Source organism: Daphnia magna, linkage group LG1 (genome assembly GCF_020631705.1).
Source record: "Daphnia magna isolate NIES linkage group LG1, ASM2063170v1.1, whole genome shotgun sequence".
In the NCBI taxonomy this organism is placed as follows: domain Eukaryota; kingdom Metazoa; phylum Arthropoda; class Branchiopoda; order Diplostraca; family Daphniidae; genus Daphnia; species Daphnia magna.
In genome coordinates, this window is record NC_059182.1 from 9,624,361 (window position 1) to 9,644,492 (window position 20,132).

Here is a 20,132-nt window from a genome sequence, read left to right on the forward strand (position 1 = left end):
TCCGACGGCAGAAATGTGCTATATGGGTAAACTCCTCCGCGGGCTTTAGTGACTTCTTCAAGCCATTTGACGGATTTTCTCACTGAAGTTGGAGGACTTAAATGCTAGAAGTGTTGCCAATGTAATGACAAATCTTCGGCAAAATAGCACCTTTTTTTGGCCGTAAGTACTCCAATGAAACGTGCATTTCATCTGATTCTTCAAAAGCTTTCCTTGCATTTACAGCAACGGAACGCAGTGGAATGACGATCGTTATGATCTTCATTAATTATTAATTAATTTTAATTATTGATTAATTATTAGCCTAATAATTAGTTCAAAATAGTTCAAATACAAATATGCGAATACAAAATTTTTGCTTGCCCTCTTTGGTTATTATGGCCCGAAATCTTCATCCGGCATCTCTAGAAAAAATTCCATGATCATGGCAGTTCTTCCACTGTGAAGGGACAAACAAAGGAGCAGGAATGGCTATAAAATTAAGTAAAGGAATAATAAAGTTCATTTCAACAATTGCGTTAAAATTTTTTTTACCTTTTGCCTTAACGGTACCTTCCACGTCAATAAAATCCCCAGGCAAAAGAAATCGGAAATACAAATCTTCGTTTTTAAATAGTTCGCGAATGTGGAATGGTCTCTTATAGTGAAATTTTAAGTCACAGTTGTCACACAATAGGGGAGACCGGGGCTAACCCTGAGGGTAACCAGGGGTTAACCAGGGGCTAACCAGGGGTTACTTCGGACAACTTGGTTTTTTCACATCCAGTTTTATTTAAAATTTAGAAATTGATGTATATTGTTGCCATGCTGTACCCGCGTTTTGGGATAAATTTGTGTGTCATTCATAAAATTTTGTTTCGAGTTATGAATTTAAAAAAAATTTATGGGTCACAAAAACTATGTTTGGTCCGATATTTTTTTCTTGCTGTCCCCTAACCATTTTACCGACGCTTTTTTAAATAATCATAACATTGCACGGTTCATTTTGACACGTTTTTGTTTTCTCAGAATATTTTTTTGATGTTTATTTGTTTCAGAAAAAAAAATTTTCTTTGACACCCCTCTTGGGGGAAGTTGGGACAGTGTAGTCAGGGGTTAGTTCGGACGCGCGGAGGGGAACGCCGATGATGGCTATACGGGTACGATGCGGCGGTTTGTGCACAGAATTCAAGTGGCTTGTTAGTGATTAGTGTTTGAAAATGACAGACTGACGGCTATCGAGCGATCAACCTTTAATCATGTGCAATGACAATTCTCCCTTCATAAGGAAGACACTATATTGCAAGATGCTTCATTCTGTGAATCTCATCGATCCAGTCAACATCCACGTAGCCTACTTCATTCTTTTATCACCGATTTGGTGATTTTTACTCTACAATTGTGTTTCAAGGTATGACGTCATACACTTTGGGTCTAATTTTGCGATTATTTCAGCATATTAACCGACTATGTATTTTTTTTACAGATGGTTCGCACGTACAAACCGAAGCGAACCAATCCACCTGCTACGGAAAAAGACCTTCGACTTGCATTGACCGAGGTGCTTACTGGCAAAATGAGTATCAGAAGAGTAAGCACACAGTTTGGATTGAAAAAATCTACTTTGGGGGATTACGTCAAAAGGTTTCGCGTAAACGGGCGCGCTCCACAAGAATTTGAACCAGTGAGACGCGAACAACATTCCCGTCAGATTATTTCAATTGCGCTTGAAAATGAATTAGTTTCATCTTTAAAGACTTGCTCTTTAATGAGCCATGGACTGACCCCTAGCCAAACAAGAGAACTAGCTTTCAATTTCGCCGTTGCCAACAAAATAGCCGTTCCGCCTTACTGGACTGAAAACGGAAAGGCATCCGAAGACTGGTTTTCTGCGTTTATGAAGAGAAATGTTACGCTTTCTATCCGTGCACCAGAAGCGACCAGTCAAGCTAGGGCTAGTGGATTCAACGCGCCGGTTGTTGCACAATTTTTCAATCTTCTTATGGAATTATTGATTAGATTTGGTCTTTCACTATCCCAGATTTGGAACGCCGATGAAACGGGGATCCCGACTGTCTTAGCGCCTCCTAAAGTTATCGCTACTAAGGGTATGAAACAAGTGCAACAAACTGTTTCCGCTGGACGAGGAGTGAACACAACGATGTTGGCATTCATCTGTGCTGCTGGAACTCACTGCCCACCTGTTTTCATATTTCCACGCAAAAATTTTCTTGCTTCCATGTCCATTCACGGCCCACCAGGATGTCTGGGCCTTGCCCATCCTTCTGGTTGGATAAACGGGGAAACGTTTTTGCGAGCTCTTAAACATTTTAAAACTCATGTTGATTTTTATATCAACAATCCCATTGTTCTGATTCTTGACAATCACAGCAGTCATCTAGATTTCAGCGTGATCAAGTTTGCGAAAGAGAACGGCATCCATCTTTTAACATTTCCTCCTCATTTTTCTCATCGCCTTCAGCCTTTAGACATCAAGGTGTTTGGTCCCTTTAAATCGGCTTTGAAGCAGGCATTTAACGACTGCATGCTGCAACATCCTGGTAAAAGAATCACCATTCATGATGTGGCTGAATTGAGCCGTCTGCCGTATCTCGCTTCATTCACGCCGGCTAATATTATTGCCGGATTTAAAAATAGCGGAATCTCACCGTTTAATCGCGACATTTTCCCCGCATCGGCCTTTTTACCTTCATTTTCAACAGATCGACCGATTGGTAAAAAGTGTCCTATCTTTATAATTTTAACTAAATAATATTTGCGTGAGTAGGTTTAGAAAATTTTGATTCTGCTATTGCAGAAACCTCCGGTATTATGCTTAATTCAAGGATCATAGACGAAGAGATTCGACCATATCTGGCATTGGCCGAATCTATAGCGGCACCCCTTTCGGATGGAATTTCTGGCGCCGGAACTGTAGCTGTCGTTCTCCCTAGTAACTTGAGGCCATTTCCCCAAATTTCTCTGGCTTCAACTGAAGGAAGAAGAAGGACGCCAGGGCGCACAAGAATATTAACCGACACCCCAGAGAAAAATGCCATCGAGGATGCTGCTAATCGGAGAGCACAACAGCTTCCAGCTTCTCAAATGGAGAAGTCGAGGAAACGGATTAAGCGTAGCTTAGATCTAGAAGCGGATGAAAACATCTTGGCGCTCATGGAGGAGAGAGATTTAGATATTGACCCCTTGTATCAACCAGATCCTATTCTTATTCAACGACCAACTCGTTCCGGCCGTGTCCCAAAATTAAACACTCGACCTAATATGTGATAATTAACACCTACAAACCTAATTTTTACCCAGAAAATACATGTCATGATAGAATTGTAGTTTGTCTACTTGAATGTATTTTTTTTATAATTTTAAAATGAAGCGTATGGGAGTTAACGAAGCTGTCCGGAGTAACCCGGTGTTTGTCCGAAATAACCCCGGTTGAAAATCGAGTTGGAACGAGTTTGAACGAAGTTTGCGGCAAGTCAAGCAGAAAAGTCGACCACCAGATCTTAATTCATAATGCTCAGCACCATAGTTGACAAGCTGTCCCTTTCTAGAGCACCAATCGTCAATGTAAGTAGAAATAGTTTTTCCACAATTGTCTACTGCTTCGGTCCTCTGAAGGGTGCTGTTGTTGACAGATTGTTGTTGCTGACCAGTGTGAATGCTCGCTTGTCTTCCAGTCTTAACGTTGAAAGTGGGAGTTGCTTGTTCGATGATGGGAGAGATGTAAACCAATGGCAGTTTCCCCACTAAAGAAGAACACAATGTCTTAATAGAAATGAGTGAAGCTTTCTCTCCAGGTAGAAATTTGAAGCGTGCTGGATTCTTCCAATGGATTGGGCCCAGTAATGCTTTCTTTTCTTCTGGTTGAAACGTGTCATATTCAGGACAGTTCCCATATATGTCAATGATGGATTCTTGAAGGGACTCAGGAGTTTCTAATTGCATCAAAGTGTGGACATCAAAGTATCCAAGTTCTTTTAAAAGGTTTAGCATGTGAGGTGGCAAAACAAGTCCATTTTTTCAAGTAACTCAAAAACGTCGAGTTTAGGTGGGCGTATCACGCCACTCATTTTCCTGAAATAGCAATGAATATGAGTCAGATCAGGTCAGGGGTGTCAGAAAGATCAGGTCAGATCCGAAAATTCCTTGCAGAGTTGCCAAATATTGCGAGAAAAGTCTAACATTTCCTAATTTCTCTTATTTTTTCCTTATTTTTCCCATTTTTCTCAACTTTTCCCATTTTTCCTGATTTTTCCTGATTTTTCCCGATTTCCCAAAATTTTCTTATTTTTCCTTAAATGTCTTAAATTTCTTATTTTTTCCGTTTTCCCGACCTTTTCCCGACGGGTGTAACTCCGGGAAAAAGAGTCGGCAACCCCTCGAGTTGGAAATATTTACAAATATTGTTTTTAAAAACTACCTTATCTATAAATTTTATGTTATTCTTGAAAAAAATACTGCATATAGAGAAAAGAAAGATGAATGAAATGACGCACATAAATGTAAAATACCTCTTCCGGTATAATATATGTAATCGATTTTAGAAATCCGTCCGGACTAGCCCCGGTCTCCCCTAGTGCTTTGCAAGTGCTGCACTTAATCACCAAGGATGACAACAGTTTTCCACATTTAGCAGAGAATGACTACCTTGGGATGCAATTTCTTTTAATGTAGGCTTGGAAAAAATTACACCATTGGTCTGAAATCTTTGTCAATGTCTTGTTGTCGGGAAGACCATTTTTTTTCTTGTTTGCTTTCATTTTTACTTGTCAGCGTCCACAATATCTTGGATAGTACACTTATAGATGTTTCAAATTCTGCTTCACATTCTTTAATTCGATTTTTCAGAATTTCCTAGTGTTAAATAGATACAATAGACCTTCAGCGGATACTGAGTTGCACCATCTCGCAATTCAGCCCAATCCCATCTGGTGTTTTAGTACCATAAGGCCCTCTTGAGAAAAAATGTTTTTTAATCTTAGCATTATTATAAGTGCAAATTTTTGCTTAAGTGTAATTTAAAGTTTTAGTTCGAATTTATTACGATTTTTTTTTTTTGAACAAACAGCTAGGGCTACGACGACGCAAAAGGGCTTAAAAAAGAGCTACGTTAGCTTTACCTGTAGCCTAATTTTCAGATTTTTCTCTTTTTATCCAACGATTTTAGGGTAGATTAAAAAACTAAATAATGGAAATCCCTTTTTTGCGGCATCAACCAGAGTTGCCGAATTCTTAGAAACCCTTTGTTTTTTTTCCTACAGTTTTTCCATACTATTATACATAGTATTCTATTATATATATAGTATTCTATAACTCTGGTAAAACTGTAGGAAAAAAATTTAAAAAGGCGTTAAATGTAAACAAAATTGGAAAACAGCAATTGAGATTTGAGACAAACAGTTGTCCGGATTATGTTAGGTTTCGAAGCCAATCAATAAAACAAACACGAAAATGAGAAAGAAATGTTACATTGCTCCATGTAGCAGTAATTGTAATAGAAACAAAACTAAATTGTTTTGTATTCCGCAAGAGCTCAACGAAAACAAAAAAGATTGGAAAACGTGTCAGAGTAACAAATTAAGAAGACAGACTTGGATTACGAATCTTGGAAGTGAAGAGATAATTTAACAACTATAACAACTAAAACTAACCTTGAATCCCGAAGGCGCACAAGGGGCTTTATTATTTTATCCCTAACTAGATCATCCGCGCCGCATGCAAAAAGCTCTGCCGCATAGCTATCTGCAATTTCAAAAATTTGTTTACTGCTTACTCGCCCAAATTACGTAGAAAAATGTTGATTGTTATGCAGTGCTCGCTAAATTTAAGTCTCTCCACTACAGATTTACAACAGTAATTGTCTATGCGTGATGGTTAACGTTTTTACCAGTGAATTCGGGATAAAAAAATAATTGCCGGGAATTATTTACTAATGACTTCTGACAGAATTCGAACATGGATTAGTCGCGTCACATAGTGCAAGCTTTACGGTAAATTTGCCTGCGACTGTAAGATAGTGTCTTTGCGCGCCTAAAATGAAAAAAATATCGTTGTTAATTTACTTGTACTCTTTTTACAACATTATTCTATTCTTTTAAACTTTAGCAGTGATATATGCACTGTTTTGTCGCGCAATGAATCAAAGGTAATGTCATATGTACTAGGCACAAATTTACAGTTCTCGGCATATCGTTCAACATCGAAATATATATGTCTCAGAAAGAATTAACATTTATTCAGTGTTTTGCGTACACAAATGGTGAGTCACTTACACAAAACCCTTCACGTGACTAGAAACAAAACAGACAAAAGTCATGTAAATCATAGCAAAAAAGTGCAGACACAAGTACGAATGAATGGAATAAAGGAGGCTTGTCAATTCGCCCCCTCTAACTGGCAATCGATTGAGAAAATGTAAACCTCGTGTCGTTCAAATGGATTTTTAATTTAGAAATACAAGTAAATAAATAAGGGTTAAAGAAGATTGTAAAGCTTGTACAATATACGAAAAATTGAATCGGATCGCAATTCAAAACGGGCAGTAAAACCTGTCTTCCCTAACGTTGTTGCTGTGAAGGCCGAAGACGGGCGTGTATGATCCGACGGGTTCCATTTTCTGAGGGATGGATCAGCTCACCGGATCTCAGCCAGGCTTCCTCTGTCTCTAACTGTCGCTTACGTTTGCGATCAACCTTAACAATAAAAAATAAATTTCTAGTTACGTTTCGAACGCGTGCTAGCAGCTCTGTCTAGCTTACCCAGCTGATAAGACAGGATGCTGGTATCCACAAGAGAGTCGATACAATTAACACGGCTCCAACTAAATTGTCTTTTAGCATTGATAAAACGCGGTTAATGCTTAGTTCTTCAACGATATCCCAAAATCGTTCCACTATATCTTGAACAGTTTTTTCACAGATCCCCTATCCAACGGAAGTAAATTAAAATAATAGCAAAATTACAAATATAATTAGGCTGTCTTAGGTAGATACTTACGCTATTGCAGAACCCATGAACGCATGGTGTGCCGTCAGGCAAAATATCGTAGGGCTCAAACGGAAAGCAAGTATCATTGAGGTGATAGCGGCAGCAACGCTTGCATGCGTCTGCGACAGTATCACACATGCACGACTGATAGTTCTGTGTTTCACAGAATGGCAAGCAAGTTCCGTTACGACATTGACCCTTTTCTAAGCATTCGGTACCATCTGGTTGTGGTGCCGATGCTGGACACTCAGAACTGGTACCTGGCAATTGAAGAATAGACAAGCGTGAATCAATAGCTCAACGTCAATGCTACAAAACGGAAGATCCCTATACCTGTGCACTTAGCCTCTTGTTCACAAGTGGCTCTTTGAGCTTCACGACATTTTTGCCCGGCTGGCATTAACATGCAATTTTTACAACAAGGAGAGTTTTTATCGCTACAAACAGCACCCTGGTTGCGACGCAAGTTGCAAAACTTATCGCAGCAACTGTCGTTATCCTCAGAACCCAATAATCCAGCATCACATTCCTCTTTTCCTTCAACGCGTAAATTGCCACAGAACGATTCTTCAGGTTCAGTAAAGCAACGGCCAGCTTTTGCAAGCAGAACAGCCCGTATAGATCTCAAAGAACAAGGCGAAAATTTCTTGAGCAACGAGAATGAGGTGAATTATTGATCAACCGAAGTACGTACAAAGATTTTTACCTTATTGTTCACGTCATAGCCCGAAACTGAATATGTGTACATTAAGTAGGAACCACCTTGAGAAGCAGGAGGGCTGCATTCGGGCAAATCTGGGTCATGTTCAGAACCCCAATTGTGACCTAGCTCGTGAGCTGTTACTAAATCCGCTTCTCTTGTTACTACTCTTTGGCCATAATGATTACGCGAAGAGCTAAGTCCAGAGTTCAAGTAGAGTGTATAGCCACTTTTGAAGTATTCTTGTAGAGATTAAATGAAACATATAATGGTAAAATAAAATAAAACAAATAGATAAACACAAGAATAACAAACATATCTAAAATATTTTAAGTTTATACCTGGCGTGCAGATCCCGCCCACTGAATTGCGCCTAGGACTTCCTACATATGCCAAACCTAATATGCCTCCCTCAAATTTGATGTCTGTGAATAAGTGAGCTAGACAATAGTCTTTATGGCTATATTCTCGGCTGAAAACCTATTTTCAAACAAAAAGGAAAAATATTGAATAATAACAGCAGAACGAAGCTTTGCCAAGAAACTGAATTACCTCAAGGAGGGTGCGAACATCCCAAGTCGGTTTTTCCATATTGTAGTGAAGCTCACTTTCCCTAACTCGCGTAGCTTCTGTATGCACCACGATCTTCTTGATCACGAATCCTAACCCGGACAACACCGGAGAATCACTTTCATTTTCATTGCCGTCTCGCCATATTGTGGCTGCATAAAGGGCGTGAACTCGATCCACCAGACTGATCTGTAATATGGTAAGAATTGATTTAAATTGAAAATTTGTAATACTTATTAACGAAAGCTTATCACACCAAATAGTTTATGGTCGTTTTGGTAGATCCCCACCCATTTCACGGAAAAAGCGGTAGTCGGCAACCAACAGCAGAGGGCAACGAGTTTTAGCTGCACTAAAACCGTAAGGATCCGGTGGCCCAACACCAGCTTGTCGTTTGTTACGACCATTATTATTTTCCGCTTCCATTATCATTACTTGCTCTGACGCATGCACTGCCTCTTCTGAATAGAAAGTACCAAATGAAAATTATATTGCTATAACAAGAGTTCTATAACAGTTAGCATGCCTGTAGCATTTCCTTCTTCTTGAACAGATGCACATGTTCTAGCAAAAGAGTGATTTTTTTCAGCAGAGTTTGACATCCAAAAGTTCCACTTTGGGGGTTCATTATCAAATATAACATCAGAGCCTCTGTACACTATCATTGATTCTTGATTTGGCTCTGGAAGATGTCTCCAAGATGGCTAAAAAAAAGTGGTAATGATCAATAAATTTTATGTTGCCAATGGAAATAGCATTTAGGACAATACTTCAACATGAAAAGAATCTTCTTTTGTAACAATTGAAGCAGTTAAGAGTCCATTTTCTATGTGTGCATTTACATGAGAACGTGTTTCACCAAATACTCTGCCTTGGTAGAATCCAGTCTCCCCTAGTAATGTATGGCAATAAATTAAATTCTAAATAGCTATGTTAATATTTAGATAAACCTCCAAGGATTGGTTTCTCAACTCCATCACCATCAACTGCATATGACTGAAAATTGTGATGCAATATGCCTTTACTTGGATGAAGGATCAAACGGAAATCTTTTCCAAGTGCAGAGAAAGAAAGTTCTTTTATTGAATTGTAGGGATGGGAGCTTTCCTTTATTCCACGCTTTACTACTGAATGTCCAAGTTGTGAGGAATGCAATGTGTCGTAATGTTTCAGACTTGGAACTGATGAGAACGCTTCAAATGCAGTAACAAAAATAATTGTGATTGTTTACAAAGCTTAACCATGGAAATAACTTATATATTCACTCACCATTTGCAGTTTGAATCCAAATTGTTAGGAAAATTTTAAGTTTGAATTGGAGCTCCATTTTTCCGAAAAGATCTTTGTTACATCGTCCAGGCGGAGCTAGAAAACAGCAGGACTAGATAAATGTCAGACAGTACAGAGTACAGCTGACAATGTCAAGCTTTAAATGTCATCTAGCCTTTTCCCACGCGATACTTTCTTCTACCGCTAGGTGCCATGGTTTGGAAATTTGGGATGTAAAATTTCCCGAAGGGATCTAGGGCGAGGCATTTTACCCACTACCCGTTAAACCGCACCGACCTGCCCTAAAAATGGCTAACCGGTTTACCATTCGAGTAATTATTTTTTAAGCAATTATTTTACAAAAATGGATAGAGATTATCAAGAGCTATCCATTTCGGCAATTTTTATAAATTTTTAACCAATTGTTTTCCCGATTATGATTTTTATTGGGGCAGGAAATTCCCTGAGACCCGTCAAACCACACCGACCTACACAAAAAATAGCCAATCGGTTTACTACTCAAGTAGATCCTTTTAAAGCGATAATTTAACAGAAATGGATACGTCTTGATGAGGGCTATCCATTTCTGTAAAATTTGTCTATTCCATATTTATATTTTTCTGGATAACGTTAAGTTATCCCTGAGTGTAAATATTAATATAGACCTTATTAGTATCCATAAGTATGGGTCAAGCCGACCCCCTAGCGGCGCGTTGCAGTGTGAAGGGGTGCCGTGAACAGCCGCTTTTTATTTGGCTCGCCCGATGTGGTTGTTCTCTAGGTTTTTCAACGGTAGCAGACGACTACCACATTTTTTCAAAAGTTTTCTGTCATATGTTGGATTACACGGTTTCGAACAACATACAAGAAATGCCAAAGTAGGGCTGTGGCCCGGGTCATGAAAACCCGGGTCAGATCCCGGGTCAAGGAAAAATAACCCGATAAAAGGCAACCCTTTAAGGAATTTTTTTTTTCGGGACGGGTTTCGGTACGGTTCAAGGGGTTTTCGGGCTAACCCGAGATGTGGCGCCATCTAGTAGTAAGACAAAGAAGGTTTTAACTCTTACGCTAAGTTACGAGTCAACAAAGCAGAATAGTTTAAAAACATAGCAATCTACAGTAACGGTCAGGAATCGGGGTATCTCTCTGCGTACTTGGGAACTCCCAAGTCACCAACCCACAGGCGCCTCGGGACGTTTGTCTCAATATAGTGCTGCGACTGGTGACCAATTTTCAAAACAATTTTTCCACTTTCCACAATTTCTACACAAGTTTTACACAATTCTATGCCAAACAAAATCACATATAGTTTTGAACTGCTGGAGATTATGCTAAAATGCTATGCTTTCCTACTTCAAGTTCTAGCTCATTGTAAAAAAATTTAAAGATATTGTGGATAGTGGAAAAAATCGTTTTGAAAATTGGCCACCATTCGCAGAAAACGTCCAAATGTACCTAAATCCTGTCAATCAGGCGATGCTGCTGGCAAAAAAAGAAGTTTTCCAAATGTAAACGTTGTAATGGTTGAGTCTGATGACGAGACTGAAAAGAAGAGAAGAAAAGTGCATTTGACCAGATAATTACGCGGGACATGACCCGACCCGGGTTGTTTTTTCTGACCCACGGGTCAAGCGGGACGGGACATTTTTTTTGCCTCGTCGACCCGGTTCAAAACCCTTTAAGGAAAAAAACCCGTTAATTTTAACCCCTTAAGAAAAAACCCGTCCCATTTGGTCCGGGCCACAGCCCTATGCCAAAGTTAAGAGTGTGTTGTATTTGTGGTATTTCTTCAGGTTATTTTAAGAAGGATAGAAATTCCCGTAGTTTTTTTAATTTTCCAAACCCGAATATCAAAAAGTTAGTGCCATTTGATAAGGATCTGTTGGAAAGGAGGCTTGTTGCATGGAAAGAAGTTGTTGGAACTAACTATGATAATGTCCCTATTGGACTGACTTGTGTTTGTTCTGACCACTTCCAATCAGGTAAACTTCAGTTGTATAAAAACACTGAGAACTTTTATTTAACATAATGTATTCTAGGTAAACCAGCTCGCTTTTCCAATGTAAACGATATTGATTGGATACCATCAAAGAATTTGGATCTGTTGGTCAATAACAAAACAAGAAACACTCAATATGCTAACGAACATTCACACAATTACAATGGTAGCTACATATACATACAGACTCTCCCAAGCCTATTATAATACAACAATAAATTATTACTAGCAGAGGTATGAACTGTTGGCAACAATTGATTACCCAGCAGCACAGTCACAATATCCAACGTTAACTTTTCCATCAGAATGTAATGCAGCCCACGGTGTTGTTGGGTTTATTCCTCAAGATTGTGAGTGAGTTATATGACTGCGAATGATCACAGTGCCTTTGGGAAGTGGAAAGGCAAGAGGTTTCTCGGCAAAAGTGTTATCTACATATTGGGGAGAACCTTTTAGATTTTTGTATGCCTCAAACTTCTCACCATTACTGCCATTCCGTTCAATAACTAAATATAGAACTAAATAATGACTTGTTATAGGAGGAAGCACTTCTTTCACTTTTTTTCCACTTTTATACACTGATAGGGGAATTGTAAGAGGGTCAACACACCCCAATTCTTTTAATTTTTTGCATTATAACTTCTTCTCCTCTGGGATTAAACCCTGAGCAAATTTAGAGAGCTTTAAACTACAGATACTTGTATCACTAGTCATAATACAGCATATCCCTGAGTGTAAATATTGAAATACTTTAGTATTTTAATATTACCGAAGGTATTACCGGATTTATGCCCGATTAATTTACAATACGCTACAAAAAAAAAGAGGAGGAAATATAAGGGGGAGGCAAGGGGGAGGGACAAGGGGGAGGGACGAGGAGGGAAAGGAGCTGCAGCCAGACCAAAACCGGGTTCCGGAGAAATTCGGCGGAAAAAAGGCGGCAAAATTCCTAAGAACCGTTTACAAAATTCCGGGAAACGGGCCTTTTTCCGCTGAAATTTTAGCGCACTGTCGCCATGTTTGACCGTGAATAACTTTTGTACGTGAACTTGGATCGCCATACGAATGGGAAAATGACATATTAAGCCGGGCAGGAGCAGCTGGACCGTGAAATCCGCGTGAAAATCGGACATTCCGAAACCGGCCGAGTCAGCTACCGAAGGAGCGGTCGCACGGCTCCTCATCGGGTACCGCTGGATAGAGCGCAATCACGCGATCGCAGCTGTCGAAAAATTATCGCTATCCGACGCACCGTTCAGCTGCTATGAATTTTTGAAAATTAATTCCGAACGCGGCTGCGCTTTTGACGTCGAATTCCTAAAATTGGCAGGTAGAGGCCCATCATCATTTTTCGAGCTTTAAAAATCATTTGCGGCCGAACGGTGTATCTGATCACGGCGGGACCTGCACCATCGGATCGAACTCGACGAGACGCATCCAATGATACCGGTCTTGTGATCATTCGTGACCGAAAAAATATTTGGATAGAAAAAATCCCATGGGGGTTGGACGCAATGGGATAGACGAGCCAGGCACTTGTGGGAGTCGGGGAATTGGTGTGAACGGACAAAAAAAATCATAACTCCCGAACGGTACCGTTGCTAGCGCTGAAATTCATACTGCCGGAATCAGCGTGAGCCAACGCATCGATCGGTGCCCAACCCGTCATGATTAAAAAACATAAAAAAATTCAAGAAGGAAAGAAGGTCAGCTGGGGGTCAAGTAATTAACCAGCGCCTCACTGCTCCATTTTCCAAGAAAATGAAAGAAAAGTTGACAAACATACACGCCAATCTCGGCAGCGGATCGTCGCACGCACCTGCAATAGCCACCGATGAACGCGGCTCATTTTCGCCATCATTTTGTTTCACAATTCTAGATTTAATTTACACGAAGGTATAGTGCTATGCACTTCTTGTCCCTGAGTGTAAATATTGAAATACTTGAGTATTTTAATATTACCGAATGTATTACCGGATTTATGCCCCGAAAATTTACAATACGGGCAAAAAAAAAAGCATACATGAGGAAAAAAAAGAGGAGGAAAGATAAGGGGGAGGAAAAAGGGAGGGACAAAGGGGAGGGACGAGGAGATAAAGGAGCTGCAGCCAGACCAAAACCGGGTTCCGGAGAAATTCGGCGGAAAAAAGGCGGCAAAATTCCTAAGAACCGTTTATAAAATTCCGGGAAACGGGCCTTTTTCCGGTTAAAATTCAGCGGCTCGTCGGCATGTTTGACCGTGAATAACTTTTGTACGTGAACTGGTATCGCCCAACGAATGGGAAAATGACAAATTAAGCCGGGCAGGAGCAGCTGGACCGTGAAATCCGCGTGAAAATCGGACATGCCGAAACCGGCCGAGTCAGCTACCGGAAGGAGCGGTCGCACGGCTTCTCGTCTGGTACCGCTGGATAGACCGCCATCACGCGATCACAGCTGTCGAAAAATTTTCGCGATCCGACGCACCGTTCAGCCGCTATGAATTTTTGAAAATTAATTCCGAACGCGGCTGCGCTTTTTACGTCGAATTCCTAGAATTGGCAGGTAGAGGCCCATCATCCTTTTTTGAGCTTAAAAAATCGTTTGCGGCCGAACGGTGTATCCGATCACGGCAAAGCCTTCACCATCGGAATGAGCTCGACGAGCCGCATCCAATGATACCGGTTTCTCGATCATTAGTGACCGAAAAAATATTTGGATAGAAAAAATTCCATGGGGGTTGGACGCAATGGGATAGACGAGCCAGACACTTGTGGGAGTCGGGGAATTGGTGTGAACGGGCAAAAACAATCATAACTCACGAACGGTACCGTTGCTAGCGCTGAAATTCATACTGCCGGAATCAGCGTGAGCCAACGCATCGAACGGTGCCCAACCCGTCATGATTAAAAAATATAAAAAATTCAAGAAGGAAAGAAGGTCTGCGGGGGGTCAAGCAATTAACCAGGGACTCACTGCTCCATTTTCCAAGAAAACGAAAGAAAAGTTTACAAACATACACGCCAATCTCGGCAGCGGATCGTCGTACGCACCTGCAATAGCCACCGATGAACGCGGCTCGTTTTCACCATCATTTTTTTTTTAAATTCTAGATTTAATTTACACGAAGGTATAGTGCTATGCACTTCTTGTCCCTGAGTGTAAATATTGAAATACTTTAGTATTTTAATATTACCGAAGGTATTACCGGATTTATGCCCGACAATTGACAATACGGGCACAAAAAAAAGCATACATGAGGAAAAAAAAGTGGAGGAAAGATAAGGGGGAGGATAGACGGAGGGACAAGCGGGAGGGACGAGGCGGGAAAGGAGCTGCAGCAATACCAAAACCGGGTTCCGGAGAAATTCGGCGGAAAAAAGGTGGTAAAATTCCTAAGAACCGTTTATAAAATTCCGGGAAACGGGCCTTTTTCCACTGAAATTTTAACGCACTGTCGCCATGTTTGACCGTGAATAACTTTTGTACGTGAACTCGGATCGCCCTACGAATGGGAAAATGACAAACTAAGCCGGGCAGGAGCAGCTGGACCATGAAATCCGGTTGAAAATCGGACACGCCAAATTCGGCCGAGTCAGCTACCCGAAGGAGCAATCGCACGGCTCCTCAACGAGTACCGCTGGATAGAGCGCAATCACGCGATCGCAGCTGTCGAAAAATTTTCGCGATCCGACGCACCGTTCAGCCGCTATGAATTTTTGAAAATCAATTCCGAACGCGGCTGCCCTTTTGACGTCGAATTCCTAGAATTGGCAGGTAGAGACCCACCATCATTTTTCGAGCTTTAAAAATGGTCTGCGGCCGAACGGTGAATCTGATCACGGCGGGATCTGCATCATCGGAACGAGCTCGACGAGCCGCATCCAATGATACCGGTCTCGTGATCATTCGTGAACGAAAAAATATTTGGATGGAAAAAATCCCATGGGGGTTGGACGCTATGGGATAGAGGAGCCAGGCACTTGTGGGAGTCGGGGAATTGGTGTGAACGGACAAAAAAAATCATAACTCCCGAACGGTACCGTTGCTAGTGCTGAAATTCATACTGCAGGAATCAGCGTGAGTCAACGCATCGATCAGTGCCCAAGACGAGATGATTAAAAAACATAAAAAAATACAAGAAGGAAAGAATGTCAGCGGGGGGTTAAGCAATTAACCAGGGCCTCACTGCTCCATTTTCCAAGAAAACCAAAGAAAAGTTTACAAACATACACGCCAATCTCGGCAGCGGATCGTCGCACGCACTTGCATAAGCCACCGATGAACGCGGCTCGTTTTCACCATCATTTTGTTTCACAATTCCAGATTTAATTTACACGAAGGTATTGTGCTATGCACTTTTTGTCCCTGAGGGAAATAAATTTTTTTTTATTTAAAAAAAATTAATACCGAAGGTATTTGTCGAATTTAACTACATTAATTATATAAGCGCTACAGTGGACTGGATTTTTCGGGGCACTCTCGGGGGACGGAATCGTCGGAAAACTGAGGTCCCTTTTCACAAGAATAGGTCGAAATTCTCTGGAGCCAGAGGTAGGCTGTGTCGTTTGGTTTTCGATCCCGTTCGGCCATTTCACGATTAAACGAAAAACGAACCACCACTTAAAGAGAAATCTGGATGCTCAACGGTGGGTGGTGGGAACAGATTTTCGAAATTCGGGAATCGAAGGAACAAAATTTATCGACCTTAATCGGGCTTTTTGGCAATTCAAGGAAGGATGACAGAATTTTTTTAAACAGATCAGACTGTAGCCGAAGAAAATGCAACATCTTTGGCCCAAACGAAAATGAAATCGGGTCAGCGGTTGAATTGATATCGATTTAAAAGCGGGAAAAAATCGACCGAGCGTGGTCCGTGGGGACCAGCTCGCTGCATCTCGGCTTGGCATTCTCGGAAATCGGTTTCCGAGAAAAACGTTCGACCCAAAGTTTGAAATGCCCGCAGATCAACTATCTGAGGTCGCATCGAAACAGGAATCACACGACGTCGATCTCGTGAATGTCTTCTATTTATTCATATTTTTTTTTAAATAATCGGACAAAAAATCGTGCGACAAATAAAAAGGGATTTTCCGAGAATAGCAGGTAGCCGCTCGGCGATTAGTATAGTCATTTTAGCTTTTGTACCTCAAACAATTAGTAATGAGAAGTTTTATTAATGAGCACTATTTCGACATACTTTTTAAGTAAGTGTGTAAAAAAATTCAAAAATCGTACGTAGGGATCACATATAAATTTTCAATTAAAAATTAGAAAATAAGAAATGGGGGTGTAATTTTAAATTTTTTTTTGTTTTTATTACATGTAATCAAACTGCATGTGGTAATAAACGTGTGTTTCTAATTTAAATGTTTTTTGTGTAGATTTACTATTTTTTTTTAATTTTAAAGTTACTGAAATTGGTTTCCGCGTCGAAATTTTTTCGCCTTGTTTAACACGGCGCTTATGGCGCTACGCGTCTTGTTAAAATTGATGCTACATAAAAACTAAATAACCTAAAAATCCCCAAATAGTCTAGTTTTGTAGCCAATATAACCTAGTTTATTTTGTATTAATTATATCTTATGAATATAACACAGTAAAAAAGTTATAACCATTACAAAAAAACTCCCCTTTTTAGGTTTTTCCAAATTCCGCAAAATTCAAGTTGCTTTTACAACACACCCGCTAGGGTGACATTTTCGGGGGCGCTGCAACTTTTACTCGACTACAACTATACAATTGAAACCTATTGTTATTGTTATAAAAAAATTCAAAATGTTGAAGTGTCGAAAATATGCAGGCCGTGTTATTAAATTTAAGATTACTCCTCGTTCCTATTTTTCGACACTTCACACACACAGACACACACACACACACACGACACAGTGTAAACTCAACAGTTCAACACCATGAAGTCTCCAATGTTGAACAACTACACTTTAATTGTAATCATAACCCACAATTAAGTCGATTACGATAATTAGTGGACTACCATTTCCAATTATGGGACAACTTCCAACATGTAAGTTCTTAGTTTCAAAATCAAAGCTACTAGTACCAATAATTCAAATCGAAGTTTGACAACAAATAGTAACACTGCTATTTCAAACAACACAAATTGTATTGCAAATTTGCAATAAATATTAAAATCAGTTATGTACTATAATAGGTTCATTGCCACATAGTAAATCCACTCTCAAGTATTGTGATTCAATAGAAACTACTGCTACTACAAACACAGTTGTAGAAGGTAAAATATTATATGTCAAACGTGAATCTAATCTTGCAAACACTAACGTTTTACTGTTTGAAAACACCTTACAACAACAGGTTCACGCTTCCCAACCCATAAGACGGTTAATAGGAAGGTGCATCGATTAACTCGATTTCCACATGATGGGAAAAAAAGTAAGAAATCAAACAACATTTTGTTTCTTTGAATATTCTAATAATTAAATGTTAAAATCTATTTTCTTAGATGGCAAAAACGTCAATAACACAAAAAAGACAGCTGTTTTTAATTCTGCGGCTAACAATTATTCAACGAAAATTGTACGTAATGCTGAAAGGAAAGATAAACAGAAGATTTGTAAAGAAACCGTCAAAATACCAAACTACGAAACCCCTTCATTACTAGGAAAATATGCAGAAACAGTGAACATCCGCACTTACAACGATGTGGCGATTGACGATTTCCTTGTTTCTACTACTACAAGGCCTCATTCGATGTCAAAGCTTCTCTCTTCGGATGTGCGTCATGCGACGTTCGGGAATTTCAAATGGGACTCGACAAAACAAAGCGTTTCTGTGACCGACACCTTAGTGAATCGGGAAAATTCCATAAAACGCCGGAACAATATGCAGCCTGGCTCAAGATAAAACAGAAATTCAGGCCTGTTTTCAGTTGGTTCAAAGGCTGCAATTCAACCATCTACAATTTCCACCCTGAATGCGTCAACACCAACTTGGACGCCGACGGCAACGTCATAGAACTGGTTAAACTCTGCCCGGTTTGTTCAAGCTGTGCCGATAACGTAGAACAATCATTTCCGCGTTACTCGATCGCAAACGGAATCGACTACGGCGTTTTTTTCCGACTATCTTGGCTGAAACCTTTGAGCTTGACGGAAGAGCACGCCATCTCATTAACACGACCGTACGGCTGCATCGTTAAACTGTCAGGCTTCAACTGTGCAGAACGCCAGTCGGCGAAAAAAGGCCATTTCATTTTCTTTCGGCAAGCGCAAGCAGCTCAACAAATGGCAGATGCTACTAAACCCGATCGTCTACGAGTGTTGCCTGATGTAAGCGACATCAAAAAATACATTGCCATTACTTTCATTGGAGCCGACCAAAGTTGGAAAACTCTAACGCCCAATCGATTTCGTGATATTGACGATTTGAAAATTCGTTCAAGTTGAGTTTACGATTGGTTGGAAGCTTTGCAAGCCGTCCATCCTAGTTCCGCAAGCATCATCATCGATGATTCGCAGCCTATCGCCAATCAACTAAACAGCGTGATACACAAACTCATCCTGAACGCAGAAATCCTATCTTCGGATATCGAAATCAACATTGACAAAGTCGCCACCGAAAGACCAGCCAACAAACCAATCGCAGGAGACGAAATAAACAACGAACCGCTACCAACTACAGAAACTTCTGGGAATACAAGTGCATCAACAATTCCGTCGACTTTCGAAGAAGAAGAAACACATCCACCGAACGTGTCAAACGAGATTGAACCTATGGAAATGCATTCATCGTTCTTGACTCAACGTGACCCACGTCAGAAAAATGATAAAGAGCAAAAATGTGGCGGATTACACGAAACGTTAACTAACAGTGGACAACCACACAGAGCAAGTACTTTCATGCAAGAACAAGGGGAAGAACGCCTAACAAACGAAGAAGGTTTACCGATTATTGCTGTGACTGAACCTTTGTTTAAGATACCGCTTGAACCACCAACTATTCAAGGAATTCGAGATGGAAACATTCACGCAGGAGACGACAATGTCGACATGATTACCTTGAAACTAGACGAAGAAAACCCTTCAACGCAACCGAACTCTCACTTCCAGAATCCCTGTTTCGCCAATCAACGAGTACACGAGCTACTTGGACGTGAAGAAACCTTACCCGAAGAACCGAACGTGAGGACGAAAGCATCGAAAGAACCCAGCAACGAATATGAATCGAACGATGACCTCATCTATACACGATCTCTTGAATTTTCTCTATTTATTGGTATTTTCCAGGAAGTAATCGGACACAAATTTAACGACAAATAAAAAGGGATTTCCCGAGAAAAGCAGGTAGCCGCTCGGCGATATCGTCAAGTCCCTAGAGAAGAACCTTTTTGACCCAAAATATCTTACAGCTTTTGGGCGCTTTTTCCAGATGCGCTTTTCTTACGCGTCTAACTAGGCCGCGAACTCACTACGAACGCGCTTCTTAACTAACGATCCCTTAACAAATACTTCCCGAAGGGCGATACGCGAACGCGCATAACTTGTCCCTGAGGGAAATTAATTTTTTTTTTATTAAAAAAAAATTAATACCGATGGTATTTGTCGAATTTAACTACATTAATTAAATAAGTGCTACAGTGGACTGGATTTTTCG

The 20,132-nt window shown here is 40.4% G+C and overlaps 2 protein-coding genes across 2 annotated transcripts; one reads left to right on the plus strand and one right to left on the minus strand.

Annotated features, from left to right (window-relative positions):
- Positions 1 to 6,210: 6,210 nt before the first annotated feature.
- LOC123470055 (ADAM 17-like protease) lies at positions 6,211 to 9,685 on the minus strand. Its single transcript, XM_045169589.1, is given in 13 exon segments — positions 6,211 to 6,689; positions 6,756 to 6,920; positions 6,994 to 7,244; positions 7,318 to 7,630; positions 7,691 to 7,926; positions 8,026 to 8,164; positions 8,237 to 8,443; positions 8,511 to 8,542; positions 8,545 to 8,715; positions 8,781 to 8,958; positions 9,025 to 9,146; positions 9,205 to 9,447; positions 9,524 to 9,685. Coding segments are annotated over 13 exon segments (2,250 nt in total). The 5' UTR covers positions 9,582 to 9,685; the 3' UTR covers positions 6,211 to 6,554.
- Positions 9,686 to 10,339: 654 nt separating this feature from the next.
- Positions 10,340 to 12,051, plus strand: LOC116918651. Its single transcript, XM_045169593.1, has 4 exons — positions 10,340 to 10,401; positions 11,282 to 11,505; positions 11,563 to 11,688; positions 11,755 to 12,051. The coding sequence occupies exons 1-4, from the start codon at positions 10,358 to 10,360 to the stop codon at positions 11,760 to 11,762; spliced, it is 402 nt and encodes a 133-aa protein (XP_045025528.1). The 5' UTR covers positions 10,340 to 10,357; the 3' UTR covers positions 11,763 to 12,051.
- Positions 12,052 to 20,132: the final 8,081 nt, after the last annotated feature.